At 47.4% G+C, this 24,640-nt stretch overlaps 1 protein-coding gene across 2 annotated transcripts in view; it reads left to right on the top strand.

Annotated features, from left to right (window-relative positions):
- The first annotated feature begins 940 nt into the window (after positions 1-940).
- The window catches only part of LOC139534027 (CUGBP Elav-like family member 2), a 199,729-nt gene continuing 176,029 nt past the window's right edge, over positions 941-24,640 (top strand). Inside the window, exon 1 of one of the 2 annotated variants that reach the window (XM_071332647.1) lies at positions 941-1,105. In XM_071332647.1, coding sequence (XP_071188748.1) covers positions 1,053-1,105 — 53 coding nt within the window. In that variant the 5' untranslated portion in view covers positions 941-1,052. The remainder of the gene's footprint in view (positions 1,106-24,640) is intronic. The other variant, XM_071332658.1, reaches the window with a different exon arrangement.

Raw genomic sequence — 24,640 nt, 5'->3', positions numbered from 1 at the left:
GTCATTCCAGACCGCCACGTTGTGTCATAACCGATTATGTGGCTAGAAACAAAAACCTGACATCCTTTATTTTCTTTTTTCACATTGGACCTTTGCCATGTTGCAGCCTATAGTCATACTGTGCTGCAGCGTCACATCGACTGAGAGGGGAGAGAGGAGCCCGGGGGAAAGAAAGTTGACTTTCATCAACAGGATGTGGTTGTGTCAGAGACAGGAAGTGAGCACAGTGTTTTGGCCTAATGAAAATAGATGGAGATGGCCTAACACAGTATATTTTCTCTGCTCCATTAGATAAGCAGGCTACTACTGAACATAACTTATAGATGCAGTGTCTACCTCTCTGAATATTTGCGATGAGGCCTATTGGGCCACCTGTAATAACAATTAATGGAATTTCTTATCTGTCCATGGCCAATGTTATGTTAGGCCTATCATTTGTGTGTTGAGGATACGCTTTTTTTCCCGATTACATTGTGTATGGCATGAATTTGCACATTGATTTGACTGTAAATCAAGTCTAGCAGGACAGATGATACAGGCAAGTCTACCACAGCTACCAATTCAAATAGGACACATTCAATAACAAATTGTGTGATCTAATTGTAACCCTGTCGATAATCATTAGGCTAAGTGAACCAGGCCTATTTAAAATAACGAGTTGAAAAGGATGTGCTGTGTGCATATGTCATGTTATTTCTGGGCAAATCTAATTATAAATTATAGCCTAGGTAATGATTGTAAATACACAATATCCGGTGCATTGGATGAAAAGTGCTCTTGAATAAATAGTCACTAATTTGTTCTGTATGGGATTATATTATTGTTTTATGAAGCTTTGGGGATGGCTGGAGAAGTGGAGAAATCGGTCGCTGTGTGTAGCGGCAGAGCGCAGGCTTTCAGCAGGGGGCGGAGGGAGAGAGCTATGACAGCGCTTATCACACAACCAAGAAGTAGGACGAGTTGCATCCTAGCGCTACTGTCATTTGCAGACGGAGTACAGCTCTCGCCGCTTTTGTTCAGCTATCGCGCCCCGTGCTGCTAGCTAGTCAACAATGGTTTCTATAATTTCAGACCTGGACCCACTGAAAAACTGGAACGTGTTAAGGTAAGTCCAAGTCCCGTTTTCTAGCTCGCCTTATGAATGCAGCAGAAATTATAGGAGGGAATTGTTGTGATACCCAACGTGCGGTGCTGGGTGGGACGCGGGTGGCAAAGGGTTATCGCTGGTGAATGGATGTAGCGAGTTGTACTGCGGACGTGCCCACTTGCATTACATTGGCTTAAAGGGATACTGCGATATTCTGGCACTTAGCCCCTTTTATACTTATCCAGAGTTAAATAAACTCGTGAATACCATTTGTATGCATCTGCATGCAGTAGGCCTATAAAGGAAGTTAGCGGTAGTTTTGCGAGCCATTGTTAACAATGACTGGAATTCTACAGGTACATTAGCAATGCTACCTACAGTACAGCAGCAATACTGCGCTCTCGGCTGTTGTTTTTTTGGCGATGTCGGGTCCTGTTTCCGTAAAGCTCTTGTTCTTTTCTCCCCCTCTCTTTCTGCTGTCGTGTCGGACGAATGCAAGCTGCTCATCAGCCCTCCATCTTATTAACCCTTGGTGATCTTCCCTCTCGCACCGTGGACCACAAAGTTTCTCAACAATTTACAGTTGCCGATACCTACTGTAGACTATGGGCACCATCATCATCCTCACCGACCCGTCTAGCCTAGACTACTGTCTTTAAGAGCTGCGTTATCACAACGCCCTGGAGTCATATAGGCTACGGATTTATTGCAAATTATGCATTGAGGGGACATTTATTGCAAGTTTATATCCCCTTCACTTAGCGCTCTTTTGTTTATGAAAAACTGTAATTTACAGTTTAGTCTAAAACATGCTATGTTTTTTTTTTTTTAACACAACATTGTTAGCTTACCTATGGAAGATGAGTTTCTCCATCTCTGCACCTCCTGAAGGAATAAAAACGTTTGTTGCTTCAAGTTTTCACATCACATCTTCAGAGCAATGTGTAGCCTATTTTCATTATAGTGCTCAGCAGGGTCATTTCTTGAAAAGAATGTTGTGAAGCTAGCTGAGAAAATAACCTACCTGCGCTCAGAGCCGCTGGAAGTAGGGGTGCTGAGGGTGTTACAGCACCACCTGAAAAATCTGGGGGGAAAAGAAAATGTTTCTGAAACAAAGATTTTTCCACAAAAGGGTCTTTAATAGTCCTGTATTAGCGACACCCACCCCAAAACTACTTCCCACAGCTACGCCTGCACCTGTGGTCCTCTGCTCAGTTCCTCTCTGTTTCCCTCCTCCAGGACTGTCTTACAGCTACAACACTATAGGGTACACCAATATATATGGCTCTGGGCTACACTAACACTCTACCCTAACCTTTCATATTACCATCTAATAGCCTACACCTGCAAAATGTGTATTTATGCATTCACTGTCATTTAACATTTTAGTCGGCATTTGTGACTTTTAAATGCTGGAATTTGAATATTGAAGACTTTTGATGCTAAATAAGTCATGATAATTCCCTCGACGGACTCCACATCAGCAGAGATGGTCTAGTTCTGATTCTGAAATTCTATTTTCAGTTTGAGAAGCCACAGTGACGATGGAGCACGAGGCTCCAGAAATCTCATGCAGAGCTTAAAAAGTCCTCTTTTAATGCTGCTTTTTATCATTCCCTATTTACATATTCCTTATTACTTACTAGAAATTCCTCATCAATAAATCAGGAATATCTATTTTTTTTTATCACAGGAACCCTAAAGAACATGCTTATTGCTGCTGTGACTGTGAGCCTGTGAAGACGGAATGATGTCAGTCTAGCCTTATCGTGATGGCCCTATGGAGCCTGGGGCATGAAATGGCTTGTGCCACTGACCCGTACACACTCACATAAATAAAGTTGCAGATGGGGAGGATGACCCACTGTTTCTCTATGGAGGCTATTTCCTGTCTTTCCTATTCCACTGATCTGTTTGGTTAACCAGGACGCCTCTCTGGGTGATATAGAATCTTCGTAATATGTAGGCAGTTGGTACTTCTGATGAGTATATCGGGAACGGAATTCTTGACCTTTCAGTTAACTTTTGAATGTGTATGAAATAGTCTCTCTTTTCTAAGTGGACACACACGCACACACACACACACACACACACACTGCGCTGGTAAGCGTAGGGCGGGCCCCAATCATTGAGGGATGTAATCCGTTTGTTGAAGGACAGGATGAGAGATGGGTGATGAGGGGAGGGGATGAGGATGGGAGTGATGAAGGGAAAGGAGGAGGGGATGAGGATGGGAGTGATGAAGGGAAAGGAGGAGGGGATGAGGAGGGGAGTGATGGAGGGGTATTTGTCTCACTCTCTTTATTAAACCTCTGCTGCTTTAGATTAGCTGCAGGAGCAGCTGTCCGTCTCTCCAGACTGAGCATCTTAATAAAGACCAGCTTAGGGCTGGCCCTCCACACACACACACACACACACACACACACACACACACACACACACACACACACACACACACACACACACACACACACACACACACACACATCCTCTTCTATCTCCCCCTTCTCTTTTTCTCTCTCGTTCTGTCTCTTCTCTTTCACTGTTAGCTTAGTGTATTATAATGAAGCAACTCTGTGCTTCTTCTCCGAGGCACAGCCGCATCTCCCTAATGAGGATCACCTCCGACAGACACACACACACACACACATACTTCATTAACATACACACACATACCATTAAGACACCGACAGTCCCAAACAACTCCGTCACATACAATTAGCAGCACTCCCCGTGGTGTGGTATGATTTGTGCATGGTGTTATTGTGTGGTTGGATAATATGCAGGACCAAAGAAGTACAGTCTCTCCGTTATCTTGGATGTTGTGTACACTGTATTATCTTGGATGTTGTGTACACCAGTATTATCTTGGATGTTGTGTACACTGTATTATCTTGGATGTTGTGTGCACTGTATTATCTTGGATGTTGTGTACACTATATTATCTTGGATGATGTGTACACTGTATTATCTTGGATGTTGTGTACACTGTAGCTTCTGGTTTAGTTTGTTGAGATGATTATATGGTCTCGCATTCATATCGTTTTGCTCTCACTCCGGAGTATTCAGCATATGACCGTCCATCGTGCCCACTGCACTGTACGGAACGTGGGTTCATTTGCTGTTGTCAGAGGACACATTCCTGAAGATCTAATAGGAAATACATCTCATGAAATCAGTTTGATATGATGTATCTGATGTGCGATCTTTCCGATAGGGGAGGTTGTGTGGAGGTGAGTGGTGCTGAAGGATAGTAACATTTTGATATGGAAGACTGTTAGAAAACCAACGTGTACTGAATGTGCCTATTTCAACCCAAACAGAGTATTATTTCTAAGGTTCTCAATCTGTGTCTTAACGATAATCTGCCTGCTGCTCCAGATGGATGTGGACATCTGCACCCTCCTCTGGTCCTCTGGTCCTCTGGCTGGACCTCAGTTGACTTCCTCCTTATCTGATCAACTCCAGGGTGTGGCTGCTGCAGCCTTTCACCAGCTCCGTCTGACGATCATACGTTTCTCACACGCACATGAACACACACTCGTATCGCATCCAGACAAAAATATACCGTATACGCACGTACACACACACACAGCTCAGTTTATCTGTGTAACAAAGCGTTGTTGTGGGTGTAAAGCCTGTCTGTTGCTCTCCTAGTCAGCCTCTCCTATTCTGAAGAGCAGCACAGTTATTCCATAATGAGAAACAGCATGCTTATTAATTCCACCTGATTACATCCAGAATTACACTTAGCACACACACACACACACACACACACACACACACACACACACACACACGGAGCAATGACAAGGTAGGTCTGTTATTAGATTAGGGAGCGAGGAGAAGTCAGGTTTGTATTCTATTACAGGGCTGGTTAAATAACTGCTGGATGTAAACTCTGATGCCTGCGAATACGGGAATAATCAAAAGAGAAGGCGACAGTGAAGGAGAGAGAGAGAGAGAGAGTGCTTTAACAATAAACAATTATTGTCTTCATGTAGAAACCCTTTGGAGTGTAATGTAAAGATCTAGGACCGGAGCCTCACTAACTTGAGATGTGCATGTGTGACGCACTGCCTCTCGAAGCAGCGTTGCATAAATCATGCATTAACGGCAATGGGAAGGACATTTGCATGAAAGTTTGAATTACCCTCACACACACACTCTCACACACACAGAGAGAGATCTCAAGTCTGGATTATTCAGACATGATAAATCGCAAACGGATGTTCACTCAATCACACAGTGAGCCCTATGGGCCCTGGTCACAAATAGTGCACTGTGTTGGGAATAGGGTGCCATTTGGGGCGCAACCAATAACAGCATCGATAAGCCATAGGGTCTTTTCACCTGTGGCCAATCATGTAAATAATGTATTATCTGTCGCCCACACAAGTGCCTCGGTCTGGAAATGGAAGTGTAAGTGTATGTGAGGTGGTTTTGTCACTAGGGGATTTGGGTATAGATGAAGGAGTCAGAGGATTGGGGGTGGGGGGTTGGAGGATTGGGAGGGGGGGGTCATTGAGCATTTGACCCAGTGTTAGTTTGAATTAATCCAGTTAACTGTGGATCCGACTCAGTGTAGCTTTATCCCCGAGACACAAATCTATCTACCTAATTACTGAGGCCAGTGTCTGTCTGATGCGGTTTAAATCTGCAGTGTGTGTGTGTGTGTCCATAGCTTGCTAACCCCTGCAGGTCATAGGATTACACACACTGACTCTAAATCCACCCTTTGCGGTTGAACAGTGGCAAGGGCAACTGTGGTCCTGGCTTGGGTCTTTTAATCTGCACCTGTAATAATGCCTGTGTGTCGCTGGTGTAGAGGAGTCAGGCGCAGGACAGCAGATATGTCGCTCTGGATAAGAGCGTCTGCTAAATGACTTAAATGTAAATGATATGAGTAATAAACGTATTTACTCAAGATTCCACAAATACAACACAAAATATTCGAGCCCATAATAACAGACCGTATTACAAAACAAACAATCACTCACAAACAAACATGGGGGAACAGAGGGTTAAATAATGAACAAGTAATTGGTGAATTGAAACCAGGTGTGTAAGACAAGGACAAAACAAATGGAAAATGAAAAGTGGATTGGCGATGGCTAGAAGGCCGGTGACGCCCGAATAAACCTGAGGTGAGGCTGACCGAGACCCCCAGACGTTCCATGAACGCCCTCCAGACCCTGGATGTGAACTGGGGACCCCGATCAGAGACTATGTCCTCAGGCACCCCGTAGTGCCGGAAGACGTGAGTGAACTTGGCCTCCGCAGTCTGTAGGGCCGTAGGGAGAGCGGGCAAAGGGAGGAGACGGCAGGACTTAGAAAACCAATCCACAACGACCAGGATCGTGGTGTTGCCCTGTGATGGAGGAAGATCCGTCAGGAAGTCCACCGACAGGTGCGACCACGGCCGTTGTGGAACAGGTAGGGCTTGTAACTTCCCTCTGGGCAGGTGCCTGGGAGCCTTGCACTGGGCGCACACCGAGCAAGAGGAAACATAAACCCTCACGTCCTTGGCCAAGGTGGACCACCAGTACTTCCCAACGCACCGTCTGACCGATGCCAGGATGACCAGAGGAGGGTGACTCGTTGGCCCAATGGATCAAACGGTCGCGGACAGCAGACGGAACGTACAGACGCCCAGCTGGACACTGGGGGGGAGTGGGCTCTGTGCGTAACGCCCGCTCGATGTCCGCGTCCAGCTCCCACACCACCAGGCAAGAGGCTGGAAGTATGGGAGTGTGATCCATGGACCGCTCCTCTGTGCCATACATCTGGGACAGTGCGTCTGCCTTAGCGTTCTGGGAACCTGGTCTGTAGGACAGAGTGAAAACAAAACGGATAAAGAACATGGCCCACCTTGCCTGGCGAGGGTTCAGTCTCCTCGCCGCCCGGATGTACTCCAGATTGCGGTGGTCAGTCCAGATGAGAAAAGTGTGTTTAGCCCCCTCAAGCCAATGTCTCCACGCCTTCAGAACCTTGACAACAGCCAACAGCTTCCGGTCCCCCTTGTCATAGTTTCGCTCCGCCAGGCTGAGCTTCTTCGAAAAGAAACCACAGGGGCGGAGCTTTGGTGGCGGGCCCGAGCGCTGAGAGACCACGGTTCCTATCCCAGCCTCGGACGCGTCCACCTCCACTATGAACGCCAAAGAGGGATCCGGATGAGCCAGCACGGGAGCCGAGGTAAACAGAGCCTTCAGGTGACCAAAAGCCCTGTCCGCCTCAGCCGACCACTGCAGTCGCACCGGTCCCCCCTTCAGCAGTGAGGTAATGGGAGCCACTACCTGGCCAAAACCCCGGATAAACCTCCGGTAGTAGTTGGCAAACCCTAGAAACCGCTGCACTTCCTTTACTGTGGTGGGAGTCGGCCAATTACGCACCGCTGAAATGCGGTCACTCCATCTCCACCCCTGAAGTGGAAATGCAGTACCCTAGGAAGGAGACGGACTGTTGGAAGAACAGACATTTCTCAGCCTTTACGTACAGGTCATGCTCCAACAGTCGATCAAGCACCCTGCGCACCAGGGACACATGCTTGGCGCGTGTAGTGGAGTATATCAGAATGTCGTCGATATACACCACTACACCCTGCCCGTGCAGGTCCCGGAAAATCTCGTCAACAAAGGCCTGGAAGACTGATGGAGCATTCATCAACCCGTACGGCATGACGAGGTACTCATAGTGCCCTGAGGTGGTACTAAATGCCCTCTTCCACTCGTCCCCCTCCCGGATACGCACCAGGTTGTAAGCGCTCCTGAGATCCAATTTTGTGAAGAAGCGCGCCCCGTGCATTGACTCGATCGCACTGGCGATGAGAGGCAGCGGGTAGCTGTACCTCACATTGATCTGATTGATACCCCGATAGTCAATACACGGGCGCAGACCTCCATCCTTCTTCTTCACAAAAAAGAAACTCGAGGAGGCAGGTGAAGTGGAGGGCCGAATGTATCCCTGCCCCAGGGATTCGGAGACATATATTTCCATAGCCGCCGTCTCCTCCTGTGACAGAGGATACACGTGACTCCTGGGAAGTGCTGCATCTACCAGGAGATTTATCGCACAATCCCCCGTCGATGGGGTGGTAATTGAGTCGCCTTCTTCTTGCAGAAGGCAAGAGCCAAATCGGCATATTCTGAGGGGATGCGCACGGTGGAGACCTGGTCTGGACTTTCCACCGTAGACGCACCGATAGAAACCCCTACACACCTCCCTGAGCACTTTCGTGACCATCCCTTGAGAGCCCTCTGTTGCCAAGAAATTGTGATGTCATGACAGGCCAACCAGGGTAGGCCCAGCACCATGGGAAACGCAGGAGAATCAATAAGGAAGAGACTGATTCTCTCCTCATGACCCTCCTGCGTAACCATGCCTAGTGGAGCGGTGGCCTCCCTAATCAGCCCTGACCCGAATGGTCGACTATCTAGGGCGTGCACAGGGAAGGGCAGATCCACAGGAACAAGGCGGATCCCTAAACTATGGGCAAATGAACGGTCAATCAAATTCCCAGCTGCGCCTGAATCTACGAGCGCCTTATGCTGAGAATGCGGGGAAAACTCAGGAAATTTAATAAACACATACATGTGAGCAACAGGGGGCTCTGGGTGAGCCTGGTGCCTACTCACCTGGGGTAACACGATAGTGCCCTGCCTGCTGCCTCGACTCCCTGAGGAACCACCACAGCACCGACCAGCAGTGTGCCCTCTGCGGCCACAGATGGTGCAGGGAATGGCCTCTCTTCCGGTCGCCCTAAGCGCATCACCTCCCAGCTCCATGGGCGTCGGAGCGGAGGTGCTGGAGGATGGAACTGACAGGCCCCGATCCGGACGTCCGCGGGTAGCCAGCAGGTTGCCCAGCCGGATGGACAGGTCCACCAGCTGGTCCAACGTGAGGGTGGTGTCTCGGCAGGCCAATCCCGACAGACGTCCTCGCGCAGACTGCACCGGTAGTGATCGATCAGGGCCCTGTCGTTCCATCCCGCTCCTCGTCCCCTGCCTCAGGGGGAACAGACGTTCACCCGCCGCTCGACCCTCAGGCGGGAGGTCGAAAACCGCCCGAAAGCGGGTGAACTCTGCGTAATGGTCCGACGCCGCGTCTCCCTCACTCCATACGGCGTTGGCCCACTCCAGGGCTTTGCTTGAGAGGCAGGAGACGAGGGCGGACACGCTCTCACGTCCCGAAGGAGCCGGGTGGACGGTCGCCAGGTAGAGTTCCAGCTGGAGGAGGAACCCCTGGCATCCGGCAGCCGTCCCATCATACTCCCTAGGGAGCACGAGCCAAATCCCGCTGGGACCGGGTGAAGGAGGGGTGGACAGTGGGGCCTGCTGTAGGCGCTGGAAGACCTCCTCCTTTCTCCCAACGATCCATCGTCTGCAGCACACAATCCATGGCGGTGCCCAGACGTTGCAACATGGTCGCGTGCTGCTGGACGCGCTCCTCTACCGCCACAGGGAGGGCGTCTGCTCCTGCTGACTCCATTAGTTGGGTGAGTGATTCTGTAATAATGCCTGTGTCGCTGGTGTAGAGGAGTCAGGCACAGGACAGCAGATATGAGTAATAAACGTATTTTCTCAAGATTCCACAAATACAACACAAAATATTAGAGCCCACAATAACGGACCGTATTACAAAACAAACAATCACTCACAAACAAACAGAGGGTTACAGAGGGTTAAATAATGAACAAGTCATTGGGGAATTGAAACCAGGTGTGTAATACAAAGACAAAACAAATGGAAAATGAAAAGTGGATCGGCGATGGCGTCGACCGCCACCCGAACAAGGAGAGGGACTGACTTTTGCGGAAGTCATGACAGCACCCCAATGGATGTGCATTGTGTGGCCAGAGGAGTGTGACACCAGGCTGGGTAGAGACGGAGAGCGAGGCCCCTTTTATAATTTTTTAACTAGGCAAGTCAGTTATGAACAAATTCTTATTTTCAATGACGGCCTAGGAACAGTGGGTTAACTGCCTTGTTCAGGGGCAGAACGACAGATTTTTACCTTGTCAGCTCGGGGATTTGATCTTGCAACCTTTCGGTTACTAGGCCAACGCTCTAACCACTAGGCTACCTACCGCCAACCCTGGTGGTTCTGGTTTGGAAATGGACATTATGTGCTTAGCATTATTCTCAGTGTTTTAAGAGAGCCTCTCTGAAACAAAACATCAACTGTAAGCCTGGGTAATGCAATGACGTTTTTCTTTTTTTGCGACAGGGTTGTTGTTAAGTGAATGTGATGAATGGAGCAATGGGGAGAGTGATGAAGCCCTCCTGACCCGTGGAGTTAGAAAGGAAAGAGGTGAAGAGCAAACCAGGCAGGGTGGTAGACGGAGAGAGCAGGAGGGAGAGGTCGGTTGGCCTGCTCGTCTGTGATGGACTCCGGTCGCCACGGCAATTCACTCTTCAGCTGGACCCCTGTCAATCAAAGCATTGTGACACAGGAGCGGGGGCGGGGGGTATTGTGCCACGGCAACGAAGCGAACAATACAGCGTTCAGTGTTTCTGTGTGAATGGCTCAGACGAGGGGGTGCGGGGAGAGGGGGGGTGCGGGGAGAGAGGGATGAATTCTTCCACGTCAAACCCCCGGAATCAGTTAAAGATCATTACATATTTTAGCTCAGCAAGCGGGATAAAAACGTGAGAGAGACGAAGGAGGGAGAGGGAGAGACAGAGAGAATGCGAACAGGAGAGAAAATTAAAGGGGGGGGCATGACACCCATCATCATCACATATTGTTCTGAAATAAGATAAGATTAACATTCTTGCAAGATTATTTTGTTCAAAAGTAAATTTAAAATTAGGCAAATTGATTGCACCCAGTTTGGCCCCTTTAATGTATAGGATTCACATTCTATTCAATAAATATAGTACCCAACATCTGATTCCTACCATTGAGTAAGTCAAAAGACACCCATGGACCCCCTACATCTCACGCCAATTCCAGAATCAGTTATCTGTCTAACAGGTGGTATTATAATAACAATAATAATGTTCATAATTTATTAAACTTCAATAGTGCCTTTCATAGAATCTCAAAGCAGTTCAAGAGCAAGAAAACAACAAGCAAAATACAGTATCATGAGATGCTGCAATCCTCTCTGGAGATGGAGAGGGTTGGTTCATGGCTTGATGGAAGGAGCTGGTCAGAGGATGGTAGATGATGGGGATGGAGTCTGCTGGTGATCTTGTAGAGGGCAAGTCTGGGGACCAGCCTGAGTCTTATAGCCACTGGACTTCTCCTCTTCCACTCTCTATAGCACCCATTTGGCTGATGCCTCGGCAGCTCTGGGCTCCAGAAAGCTCACCACACGCAGTTCAGAATAGTAGACAGTCGTCCTCACTACGAGCCCTCTGCCTCAGCACTGCTGTATTCCTCTGTCTCCCATTCCTCTCACGTTTCAGGCCAGTCCTGAAATCATGCTCTCAGAGGATCAGGAACTGCCAGCCAGGTGAAACAAAAACAAAGTGGTAGTCCAATTGGTAGTTACAGTCTTGTCCCATAGCTGCAACTCCCGTACAGACTCGGGAGAGGCGAAGGTCGAGAGCCATGCGTCCCTCCGAAACACGACCCTGCCAAGTCGCACTTCTTCACACAATGCTTGCTTAGCCCGGAAGCCAACCGCACCAATGTGTCGGAGGAAACACCAACAAGGAGTTGTTGGAGCGAGATGGGACAAGGACACCCCGGCCGGCCAAACCCTAACCCGGACGACGCTGGACCAATTGTGCGCCGCCTTATGGGTCTACCGGTCATGTGCGTTGCAAAATACATTTTCTAAACAAAAACATCCAGCTAGCTAGCCAAAACAAAAATATTTGCAAATCTTTGGTTCAAAAACACCAGATATATGCAATAAAAAAAAATTTTTTTTACAGAGCTCTATGCCTAGGCTTCCTCACAGCGCCATGGCAACCATGGTATGGAGCTGCTGCATTAAACTATTGCGTCTTCATCCTATATGATGTATTCCCTGTGAATCTAATTTCCCTGTTCAGAGAAATTAGCCATTGAAGTCGCTTGCATTATTTACTATAAATGAGTGTGAAAGTACCAGGTTTTGCCCACTAGATGCCGCTGTTCCTGCTACTGCCACACCCTTTTATCCATTTTGCGCAGGTAGCACGCACACACACATCTTTGGGTAGAAAACCAAAACCTTTAGCTCCTGAGGAAAATATATTGTGTGGTCATCCTCACAATTCAAGCCAGTCCTACATGAAAGCCAATCAGTTTGTCCTCCTCTTAGCAACCTAATGCTTCAACCCAACTGTTGAATAGTCCAACAGCGCTCAGAGAGGCCTATCTCTATGGTGCAATTCTCATATGAAGACTTTTCCTACAAGCCCAAAAATATGATGGAAATGGGCTTGTGACGACAATGTGGTGACAACCCTGATAAAATGATGAACCATTGCATGTCAGTCGTATGTTTTTTCAGTACAATTGTTCTAAAACGTATCGATATGTATTGTGGTTAAAGACATTTACCATTAAACCCAACACAATACCGTTATCATTGCAGAAGACTATACCGTGTGCATTTGGGACTTTTTCCATTGTAGACCATAACATTTAAACTATTAGAAATGCTAACGAACTTTACACCTTTTTTCAAGGGAATAAACCTCACCTGTTTCCTGGACACAGTTTAAGCCTACGTGAAGAACAATCTGAATTGCTTTCATAGAGGACTGGCTTGAATTGTGAGGAAGACCATTTTCATGTAACCTTTATTTAACTAGACAAGTCGGTTATGAACAAATTCCTATTTACAATGACGGTCTACCGGGGAACAGCGGGTTAACTGCCTTGTTCAGGGGCAGAACGGCAGATTTTTACCTTGTCAGCTCGAGGATTCCAACGCTCTAACCTGCCGCCCCAAAACTTACTCATTGTTACGAAAAATGATGGTCCAAATCAGATGTTAGTTGCTATATTTATTGAATATTATATGAATCCTATTTCAATTTAAAAGGCCAATTTGGGTGCAATCAATTAGCTTAATTTGTATTATTATGTTTCAACAAAATAATGTTTCAGGAATGCTACTCTTATCTGTTCGAGAAACTACAGATAACAAGTGCACACAAAACAGAAACGATTTCAGCACAATCTGAGATGGTGGGCGTCGAAATCCTCTTTCGTGTGTTTTTTGAGGTGGAACCAGATGTGCGTCTAACAGAGGGAATCTAGTAGGCTTTGTTTAAACCCCAGTGTTTTTTCTACTCCGCTTGGCTGAAACCGAGAGGTGTCCCTGGAGAGAGAGGGGGAATATGAGAGAGAGGGAATATGAGAGAGAGAGGGAATATGAGAGAGAGAGGGAATATGAGAGAGAGAGGGAATATGAGCGAGAGGGAATATGAGAGCGCGAGAGAGAGAGGGGGGGTGAGAGAGAGATGCAATGAGAGAGGGGGAGAGGACGAGAGAGAGGGTGAGGAAGAGAAGAAGGGTTACACTAAACAGGCCTCAACTAAAACGTCATCAATCATGATAGGATAGTGTAGGTAATACCAGTACCTCTAATTTACCATGTCACACAGTCCCACCTATTTGTCTTTGCATTCAACTGACAATGCAACATGAGTCTCCTACCCCCCCCCCCCGTCTCTCCCCATAGGCAGATCAGTGTGTATAAGACATGCTATATCCGCGTTGTGGTGACTGTGATGTGCTCTTTCTTCCTTCCACTGAGAGGTTCAACTCTGTGTCAGCCATATAACAGGGGAACATGCTGGCTTAAAAGCCTCCGTGGCGCTGTCTCATGCATGTCTCGCTCGGTGTGCGAGCGTGTGTGTGCAACACTGAACTGTGACAGAATAAGAAACGCACACGCCACACTGAGACATGCATGAGACAGAACCACTGATGCTTTTAAGGCAGCGTGTTCCCGTGTATATGGCTGACATAGTCTGTCTTTAACCTCTCACACGTTGTTTCTGGCTGTTGTCAGATGTTGTATTTGTTTTTAGATGTTATCAGACACATACGCATCACGGACGTGCTCAGTGTGATACATTCCCTCTCTTTTAACGCAGTGGCACACACAGTCTCACACCCCACGGCCGTGTCAGGACCCCTCTCTCTGTGCCATATCCCAGGGTTTTGACTGACTGAGTGTTGTAGCATGTGGCTGCTATAGAAGCCATCTCCGGTGGCACTATAGTAGATAAACTTAGTCATCCGTCGTCAGCCCTGGGTGTCGAGTCAGTCGACTACTTAAAACACACACACACCTTCTGTGACTGTCTCCAGGAGAGCAGGTTAGTCAAACGCTGTGTGTGTGTGTGTGTGTGTGTGTGTGTGTGTGTGTGTGTGTGTGTGTGTGTGTGTGTGTGTGTGTGTGTGTGTGTGTGTGTGTGTGTGTGTGTGTGTGTGTGTGTGTGTGTGTGTGTGTGTGTGTGTGTGTGTGTGTGTGTGTGTGTGTGTGTGTGTGTGTGTGTGTGTAGGCCTGAGGTGATGTTTTATGGGGATAAATGTGCAGTGAGAACAGGAGATGTTCAATATCCAGGGTCTCTCACACAGGCTGGCTTACCTTACCGTACACTGCACCGGGAGTACGACAGACACACACACACAACCACCGGGCAGGAATGACAAATGTGTTTAATAATGCAGACTCATAAACATACATGCACACGCACGCGCACACACACACAAACATACTGTTTATTCCTGGCTCTGTTTTACTGCCGAGCTTTGCTGTTTCTTTGTTTTAGTCTTAGTCTTAGAGGCATCAGGGTGTGTATATACACTCTAAAGCTTCTGCCATAAAGCAGGTTTAACCCCCCCCTATATGTGTGTGTTTCCCCGGGCACACTAGGGAGTCTCACTACCTCCTCTGGGCTGAAATCATCTGTATGGTTTATGAGTAGGGCTTAGAAAGGCTGAGAAACCAGGGAGGGCTCTGGTTTCTCTCTCTCTCTCTCTCTCTCTCTCTCTCTCTCTCTCTCTCTCTCTCTCTCTCTGACTGTCTCTGTCTTTCCTTCTTTCTCGTTTCAGTACAGCGTCCTCTTTCCGACTCTCTTTCTCTCCTTCCAATGTCAATCTATCTCTTTCTCTCTCTCCTCCTTTTCTCAGTGATCCTCTACAAGCGTGTAAAAGGGAACGAGAGCAGGAAAAGAGAGGAAAAAGAGATCTTGTCTGAATAAATAAACAGCTTTTGCTTGAAACCGAAGCGGAAAGCTTAGTGGGGGTCGGAGGGAAGACAGGGATGGGAGGAAAGCTTAGTGGGGGTCGGAGGGAAGACAGGGATGGGAGGAAAGCTTAGTGGGGGTCGGAGGGAAGACAGGGATGGGAGGAAAGCTTAGTGGGGGTCGGAGGGAAGACAGGGATGGGAGGAAAGCTTAGTGGGGGTCGGAGGGAAGACAGGGATGGGAGGAAAGCTTAGTGGGGGTCGGAGGGAAGACAGGGATGGGAGGAAAGCTTAGTGGGGGTCGGAGGGAAGACAGGGATGGGAGGAAAGGGGGATAGTCAGTGAAGGAAAGAAAAACATTGGCTCTCTGCCCATTGAAAAAACAACGTGAGATCTCTTAGCCTTTGTGTGAATAATGCTTTTTGGGAATGCTCTGGACATGGGCAATAACCTGGTAGAGAAAACTGACCAATGGTAATAAAGATGACTGCTTAATAGGCGTGATCCAATAGATGACCATGTCACAACCACCAGGAAGAGATGATACAGCAGAACACACACAGGCAGTCAGCTCGGCCAAACTGCCCTCTACCTCCCGCTGTTTCTTTCTCTTTTTTTCTATCCATTTCTCTCTCTCTTCTATCCCTCACTCTGTTTACCCTTTTGTTATGCTCCAGCGTCACCATCTGCATAGCAACACCCAGCGTGAGCCTTCCGTACCCCAGGGGCAGCAGAGAGCAGCAGTGCAGGGACCTCACTATATCGCTCTACTATCTCTCTACTGTATCTATCTCTCCACTATCTCTCCACTGTATCTATCTCTCCACTATCTCTACGGTATCTATCTCTCTACTGTATCTATCTATCCACTATATCTATCTCTCCACTATCTCTCTACTGTATCTATCTCTCCACTATCTCTCTACTGTATCTATCTCTCCACTATCTCTCTACTGTATCTATCTCTCCACTATCTCTCTACTGTATCTATCTCTCCACTATCTCTCTACTGTATCTATCTCTCCACTAAATCTCTACTGTATCTCTATCTCTCCACTAAATCTCTACTGTATCTCTATCTCTCCACTATCTCTCTCTACTGTATCTCTATCACTCCACTATCTCTCTACTGTAATCCTACTGTATCTCTCCCTCTCTCTCTGTCACCCTCTCTCTTTCTCCTCTTTACACTTTCTTTCTCCTCCTGTCTCATGTCTCATATTTTTCTTACCTTTTCTCTCCTCTCTATTCTCCTCGCTTTCTGGCCTGTAGCCATATACTAGGTGTTTAGTAGGTCTGTAGTAGGTCTGTAGTAGACCTGTAGTATCCCTGTAGTAGGTCTGTAGTAGACCTGTAGTATCCCTGTAGTAGGTGTGTAGTATCCCTGTAGTAGGTCTGTAGTAAGTCGGTAGTAGCCATGTAGTAGGTCTGTAGTAGCCCTGTAGTAGCCCTGTAGTAGGTCTGTAGTAGACCTGTAGTATCCCTGTAGTAGGTGTGTAGTAGCCCTGTAGTAGGTCTGTAGTAAGTCGGTAGTAGCAATGTAGTAGGTCTGTAGTAGCCCTGTAGTAGCCCTGTAGTCGGTATGTAGTAACCCTGTAGTAGCCCTGTAGTAGGTGTATAACAGCCCTGTAGTAGGTCTGTAGCAGGTGTGTAGTAGGTGTGTATTAGGTGTGTAGTAGCCCTGTAGTAGGTGTGTAGTGGGAGTATAGTAGGAGTATAGTAGGTGTGTAGTATGTGTTACGTAGGAGTGTAGTAGGAGTACAGTAGGGGTGTAGTAGGAGTATAGTAGGTGTGTAGTAGGAGTACAGCAGGGGTGTAGTAGGACTATAGTAGGTGTGTAGCAGGAGTGTAGTAGGAGTACATTAGGTGTGTAGTAGGAGTACAATAGGAGTGTAGTAGTAGGTGTGTAGTATGTGTTACGTAGGAGTGTAGTAGGTGTGTAGTAGGAGTGCAGTAGGGGTGTAGTAGGAGTGCAGTAGGGGTGTAGTAGGAGTATAGTATGGGAGTATAGTAGGTGTGTAGTAGGAGTGCAGTAGGGGTGTAGTAGGAGTATAGTAGGTGTGTAGTAGGAGTGCAGTAGGGGTGTAGTAGGAGTATAGTATGGGAGTATAGTAGGTGTGTAGTAGGAGTGCAGTAGGGGTGTAGTAGGAGTATAGTATGGGAGTATAGTAGGTGTGTAGTAGGAGTGCAGTAGGGGTGTAGTAGGAGTATAGTATGGGAGTATAGTAGGTGTGTAGTAGGAGTGCAGTAGGGGTGTAGTAGGAGTATAGTATGGGAGTATAGTAGGTGTGTAGTAGGAGTGCAGTAGGGGTGTAGTAGGAGTATAGTATGGGAGTATAGTAGGTGTGTATTAGAAGTGCAGTAGGGGTGTAGTAGGAGTATAGTATGGGAGTATAGTAGGTGTGTAGTAGGAGTATAGTATGGGAGTATAGTATGTGTGTAGTAGGAGTGCAGTAGGGGTGTAGTAGGAGTATAGTATGGGAGTATAGTAGGTGTGTAGTAGGAGTGCAGTAGGGGTGTAGTAGGAGTATAGTATGGGAGTATAGTAGGTGTGTAGTTTGAGTGCAGTAGGGGTGTAGTAGGAGTATAGTATGGGAGTATAGTAGGTGTGTAGTAGGAGTGCAGTAGGGGTGTAGTAGGAGTATAGTATGGGAGTATAGTAGGTGTGTAGTAGGAGTGCAGTAGGGGTGTAGTAGGAGTATAGTATGGGAGTATAGTAGGTGTGTAGTAGGAGTGCAGTAGGGGTGTAGTAGGAGTATAGTAGGTGTGTAGTAGGAGTGCAGTAGGGGTGTAGTAGGAGTATAGTATGGGAGTATAGTAGGTGTGCAGTAGGAGTATAGTATGGGAGTATAGTAGGTGTGTAGTAGGAGTGCAGTAGGGTGTAGTAGGAGTATAGTATGGGAGTATAGTAGGTGTGTAGTAGGAGTGCAGTGGGGTGTAGTAGGAGTATAGTATGGGAGTATAGTAGGTGTGTAGTATGAGTGCAGTAGGGGTGTAGTATGGGAGTATAGTAGGTGTGTAGTAGGAGTGCAGTAGGGGTGTAGTAGCAGTATAGTATGGGAGTATAGTAGGTGTGTAGTAGGAGTGCAGTAGGGGTGTAGTAGGAGTATAGTATGGGAGTATAGTATGTGTGTAGTAGGAGTGTAGTAGTTGGTGTGTAGTAGGAGTGCAGTAGGGGTGTAGTAGGAGTATAGTATGGGAGTATAGTAGGTGTGTAGTAGGAGTGTAGTAGGTATGTAGGTATGTAGTAGGAGTGCAGTAGGTGTGTAGTAGGAGTGTAGTATGAGTGTAGTAGGAGTACAGCAGGGGTGTAGTAGGAGTGTAGTAGGAGTGTAGTAGGGGTGTAGTATGAGTGTAGTAGGAGTACAATAGGAGTATAATAGGAGTGTAGTAGTTGTGTAGTAGGAGTGTAGTAGTTGGTGTGTAGTAGGAGTACAGTGGGTGTGTAGTAGGAGTACAGTATGCGTGCCGTAGGTCTATAGTAGGTGTGTAGTAGGAGTATAGTTGGAGTACAGTAGGAGTACAGTATGAGTGTAGTAGGTGTGTAGTAGGTGTACAGTAGGAGTGTAGTATGAGTACAGTAGGAGTACAGTATGAGTGTAGTAGGTGTACAGTAGGAGTGTAGTATGAGTACAGTAGGAGTACAGTAGGTGTGTAGTAGGTGTACAGTGGGAGTGTAGTAGGTGTGTGGGACTGGGAGTGAGGGGATAGTTGTTTGGATCTGGCTGTATCAGATCACTAGATAACAGAACAGGCCTGGTAGTGAGAAGACCTAAAAGAAATATAGGACGTTGGATTTTATCAGTAACATTCTCTACTCCACATGCCTGCTGTGTGTGAGCAGAGGAAATATAGGACAGGCTACACACACACACACACACACACACACACACACACACACACACACACACACACACACACACACACACACACACACACACACACACACACACACAGAGAGAGAGATTAAGTCCAGCTTGAGAGAGAAATATAGGGAGCAATAGAAATAGATGAAGAGAGATGTAGGGAAGGACAGATGGGGAGAACTACAGCGGACCAGAATGCTGTTTTTTCATTCTACAGCTTGCTTTTTCATGTTAGTTCGAAGCCTCTTTGAGCAGAGGAATATTGCCTGACTGTCGCTCTTTTCATTGTTGCCTCACTGAAAGAGAAGGAGAACCTAATGCAGACAAAGAAAGAAAATGACAGAGTAAAGGAGAGCGGGAAGAAAGGGAATTATAGAGGAGGGGAAGGAGAGAGAGAGAGATGTACTGTTTTTGCAGCTGCAGATGGAGGGGAGCAGAGTTATCTGGGAGTGGACTGTTGCTTCATGTTCTGATTAAAGTCATATGACTCTCTGACTGGAGGAGTGTGGGGCCTGCAGGAATGGCGTACTGTAGTTCGCTTTGGCTCTCTCTGTGTGTGTGTGTGTGTGTGTGTGTGTGTGTGTGTGTGTGTGTGTGTGTGTGTGTGTGTGTGTGTGTGTGTGTGTGTGTGTGTGTGTGTGTGTGTGTGTGTGTGTGTGTGTGTGTGTGTGTGTGTGTGTGTGTTGTTTCCCTGCATATGGCAGGAAACAGAGGCTGGCTCTTCCTGTGAAAGTGCAGAAAGTGTGTCAGCACACAGACCCACACACACATTGACTGACGCACAAACACAGGCGTCGTCTAGCCGGAGGTCTACAATCTCACCCTGTTGTATCTGTCCATATTTGACACTGTTAATTCCTCTGCTATATTTCTCTTCTTGATCTCTGTCTCTCACAACACCTTTTTCTAGTTCAAAACAAAGCATTGTGGGTTATCTCGTGTTGCTCTCTCTGACATAATCCTAGAGTCTGTTGCTGTGGTTATGCAGTAGTCTTTAATGTGGTATTGATGTGACTGTATGTATTAAAAGCACAGCAGAGACGTACCGGTGGCTCGATCAATCGTTAGAGAAATGTGTCCCTTAGAATTTTTTTCTGTTCAGTATCCTTCTCTTTTGTCTGGTCGTGATTCCTGCACTACGCTTCCCTGTGGCAGACATGCCGGAGGACATGAAAGACTGTGTGTGTGTGTGTGTGTGTGTGTGTGTGTGTGTGTGTGTGTGTGTGTGTGTGTGTGTGTGTGTGTGTGTGTGTGTGTGTGTGTGTGTGTGTGTGTGTGTGTGTGTGTGTGTGTGTGTGTGTGTGTGTGTGTGTGTGTGTGTGTGTGTGTGTGTTGTTATCCCAATTTCCCTCCGATCTGCTGATCATCCATTCAATAATGGAGTTAGGCCATTAGCTCCAAACATCACAGAGACGTTGTGACAACGTTACAGCAGCATATCTCTGTACTCTAAACAGAAACGATGGTCATTTGACGGAGACGTTACAAGAAGTTGGCTTGAGTTCATTCCTCCACTCAGACGGAGGTGGTATCCCGTCGAAGGCAACATTACCGAGAGACTTGAGCGTGAACACGCGCAACGCAATGCTATTAAACAGCAATCACACACACACAGAAGAGCTCTTTTATGGACGAACACATTTGTGCCTAATGGCTTTCAGTGCAGGATCATCCAAATATGACATTTCAAATGAAAGCCCTCCGATATCGGATCCTATTACAATCTCATCGGAAATCCTTAAAACCTCTCAGAATATCATGTGCCTCAATTTGACGTGAAGCGTTCCAGATCAAATACATATTGCCTATAATTATTTCCATATTTGATTTCATCCGCTTCTTAGATAGCCAAGTGTCTAAGCTGACAAAAGTATTCGATAAAGTGGCTAAACTCTCTCTCTTCTTCTGGTATCCACTATCATGCTCAGACACTCGTTCCTCCATCCACCTCCAGGACCCAGGGCCCTTGGTGACCTCCCGTAGCCCACGAGAGTGCTGTGATCTGGGCCAGAGCTGAGGAGACGTCCCCTTGCGCCCTGCAATTACCGAAGCCCCTGGTAGCCTAATGGCAGCTGCAGGGAGACGATAATGTGATCGCTGGCCAGGGGGGGGGGGCTTCTCTCACCCCCCGCTTCACTCCGCCACATTAATTCGTAGAGAGCGACTCATCGCCCCTCGTATCCCTGGCCGTCTTTACTCTCTCTGTGGACACTCACCCCACTCTTTCCCTGCTCCCTCCTCTCGCCATCGCGCTCCCAGCACAATCTCGGTCGTCTCCCGATTTCATTTTGGCCTGTAATTGGACTGGGGTCCCAGAGGACGGTCGTTGGCATGCCCCAGCGCCTCAGGGTGGAAACGCGCCCCTCCACAGTCGATAAGCACGACTCCGCGGTCACTCCCGATCCTCTCGTTACTGCGGTTAGCCCACTCTGGGTGTTGAATGACCAGACCATGGTCAGGGACTGAGGTCCACTGTGGTCTCTTATGTGTGTGTGTGTGTGTGTGTGTGTGTGTGTGTGTGTGTGTGTGTGTGTGTGTGTGTGTGTGTGTGTGTGTGTGTGTGTGTGTGTGTGTGTGTGTGTGTGTGTGTGTGTGTGTGTGTGTGTGTGTGTGTGTGTGTGTGTGTGTGTGTGTGTCCATTCATGTATGTGCGCATGCCAGCAGGCCCTTCTTATAAGTGAGTATATTGGGTGTACAAAGCAGATCTTTGGTCTACTCATGCCAGAAAGACACACACCCAGTGATAGTGGTCTGGCCAATGATGGCACAGTGGGATCTTTCCATCGCCAGGTTCTTCAGGACAGCATTTGCCTGTGTAATCTGTTGCATTAGCTCGTCTCAGCCGTGTGCAGATGGAGAGCAGAGGGGCATTTGCAGCTCCACAGAACCTGGAACCAGAGATAAGGCTCTGAAACCTGTTTACTCTCCCAAATCATCTCAAATGGCTTATCTCCCTTTTCTCTTCTCCTTTATTACCAGAGGGCTGAGAAACAGCTGAAAACAGAATGGTCCATCCCGGGGCAATTACACTCCAACGGTGTAAGGTTAGGAGGCCCTGTCTGTAGTTCCCCCTGCGTGGCAGATGGTTTGGCCCATTCAGGTTACACCGTGCTGCTCTACAGCTCAGGGTCAGTCTGTCCATCTGGGCCTGACTGTGCTGAGGAGAACAAGAGAGAGATTTAGAATGAGAAAGAGAGAGAGAAAAATATATATATTTTTCACATCAAACCAGATGAGACAATCACACCCAATACTTCACTTGTGGCTCTCTATTTCTCCCCAACCCTCTGTCTCTCTTTCTCTCCCAACCCTCTGTCTCTCTTTCTCTCCCAACCCTCTGTCTCTCTTTCTCTCCCAATCCTCTGTCTCTCTTTCTCTCCCAACCCTCTGTCTCTCTTTCTCCCCAACCCTCTGTCTCTCTTTCTCCCCAACCCTCTGTCTCTCTTTCTCTCCCAACCCTCTGTCTCTCTTTCTCTCCCAACCCTCTGTCTCTCTTTCTCCCCAACCCTCTGTCTCTCTTTCTCCCCAACCCTCTGTCTCTCTTTCTCTCCCAACCCTCTGTCTCTCTTTCTCTCCCAACCCTCTGTCTCTCTCTCTCTCCCCAACCCTCTGTCTCTCTCTCTCTCCCCAACCCTCTGTCTCTCTTTCTCTCCCAACCCTCTGTTTCTCTTTCTCTCCCAACCCTCTGTCTCTCTTTCTCTCCCAACCCTCTGTCTCTCTTTCTCTCCCCAAACCTCTGTCTCTCTTTCTCTCCCAACCCTCTGTCTCTCTGTCTCTCTTTCTCTCCCCAAACCTCTGTCTCTCTTTCTCTCCCAACCCTCTGTCTCTCTTTCTCTCCCCAACCCTCTGTCTCTCTTTCTCCCCAACCCTCTGTCTCTCTTTCTCTCCCAACCCTCTGTCTCTCTTTCTCTCCCAACCCTCTGTCTCTCTTTCTCCCCAACCCTCTGTCTCTCTGTCTCTCCCAACCCTCTGTCTCTCTTTCTCCCCAACCCTCTGTCTCTCTTTCTCTCCCAACCCTCTGTCTCTCTGTCTCTCCCAACCCTCTGTCTCTCTCTCTCTCCCCAACCCTCTGTCTCTCTCTCTCTCCCCAACCCTCTGTCTCTCTTTCTCTCCCAACCCTCTGTCTCTCTTTCTCTCCCAACCCTCTGTCTCTCTTTCTCTCCCAACCCTCTGTCTCTCTTTCTCTCCCCAAACCTCTGTCTCTCTTTCTCTCCCAACCCTCTGTCTCTCTGTCTCTCTTTCTCTCCCCAAACCTCTGTCTCTCTTTCTCTCCCAACCCTCTGTCTCTCTTTCTCTCCCCAACCCTCTGTCTCTCTTTCTCCCCAACCCTCTGTCTCTCTTTCTCTCCCAACCCTCTGTCTCTCTTTCTCTCCCAACCCTCTGTCTCTCTTTCTCTCCCAACCCTCTGTCTCTCTTTCTCCCCAACCCTCTGTCTCTCTGTCTCTCCCAACCCTCTGTCTCTCTTTCTCCCCAACCCTCTGTCTCTCTTTCTCTCCCAACCCTCTGTCTCTCTGTCTCTCTGTCTCTCCCAACCCTCTGTCTCTCTTTCTCCCCAACCCTCTGTCTCTCTTTCTCTCCCAACCCTCTGTCTCTCTTTCTCTCCCAACCCTCTGTCTCTCTTTCTCTCCCCAACCCTCTGTTTCTCTTTCTCCCCAACCCTCTGTCTCTCTTTCTCTCCCAACCCTCTGTTTCTCTTTCTCCCCAACCCTCTGTCTCCCAACCCTCTCTCTTTCTCCCCAACCCTCTCTCTCTATCTCTCTCTCTCCCCAACCCTCTCTCTCTCTTTCTCCCTTTTCCCCCAACCAATTCAATTCAATTCAATTCAATTGACTTTATTGACATGGCAAGTTATTATTACTTACATTGTCAAAGTATACATATCGAAAAATTTAAATAAAATATATATGTATATATATACACAAAATATATATATATTTATATATAAATAAATGGTGGGACTAACAGTAATAATAATAGTAGTAGTGGACATGGGATTACCATTAATAACAGCTACAACAACAATATTAATCAGAACAACAATACATTAAAGCAACAGTAGTAGACCAGTGTCAACATGACTGAGAAGACACATGACCTGGTACGAAAGACAAAAAAAAACTAAGCTAAATGGGAAATATTATCAACATTACTTTGCATTTTTCACTGGCTGTCCCTCAGGCTGTGGCAGGAGGACACATATTTGGCTGCCAAAACTGCACATTTTGGCTTTTCACCCAACAAATATTTGAATTTTTCTTCATCTTTTATAGTTTCAAATTCTTTGTATTGAATTATAATTTTGGGAAAGAAATATGCTCTTAGGTCTGAGTATTTGTCACAGTGTAGTAGGAAATGCACTTCTGTCTCTACCTCTCCCCTGGAGCAGAGTGAGCACAGCCTGTCCTCCCTGGGCAGCCAGGTTTGTCTGTGACGACCGGTCTCTATAGCCAGACTGTGCTCACTGAGTCTGTACCTAGTCAATGTTTTCCTCAGTTTTCTATCAGTCACAGTGGTCAGATAGTCTGCCACCATGTACTGTCTGTT

Source organism: Salvelinus alpinus, chromosome 11 (genome assembly GCF_045679555.1).
Source record: "Salvelinus alpinus chromosome 11, SLU_Salpinus.1, whole genome shotgun sequence".
In the NCBI taxonomy this organism is placed as follows: domain Eukaryota; kingdom Metazoa; phylum Chordata; class Actinopteri; order Salmoniformes; family Salmonidae; genus Salvelinus; species Salvelinus alpinus.
The sequence above is the reverse complement of the archived record's forward strand: the minus strand, read 5'-3'. Positions and strand labels throughout refer to the sequence as shown.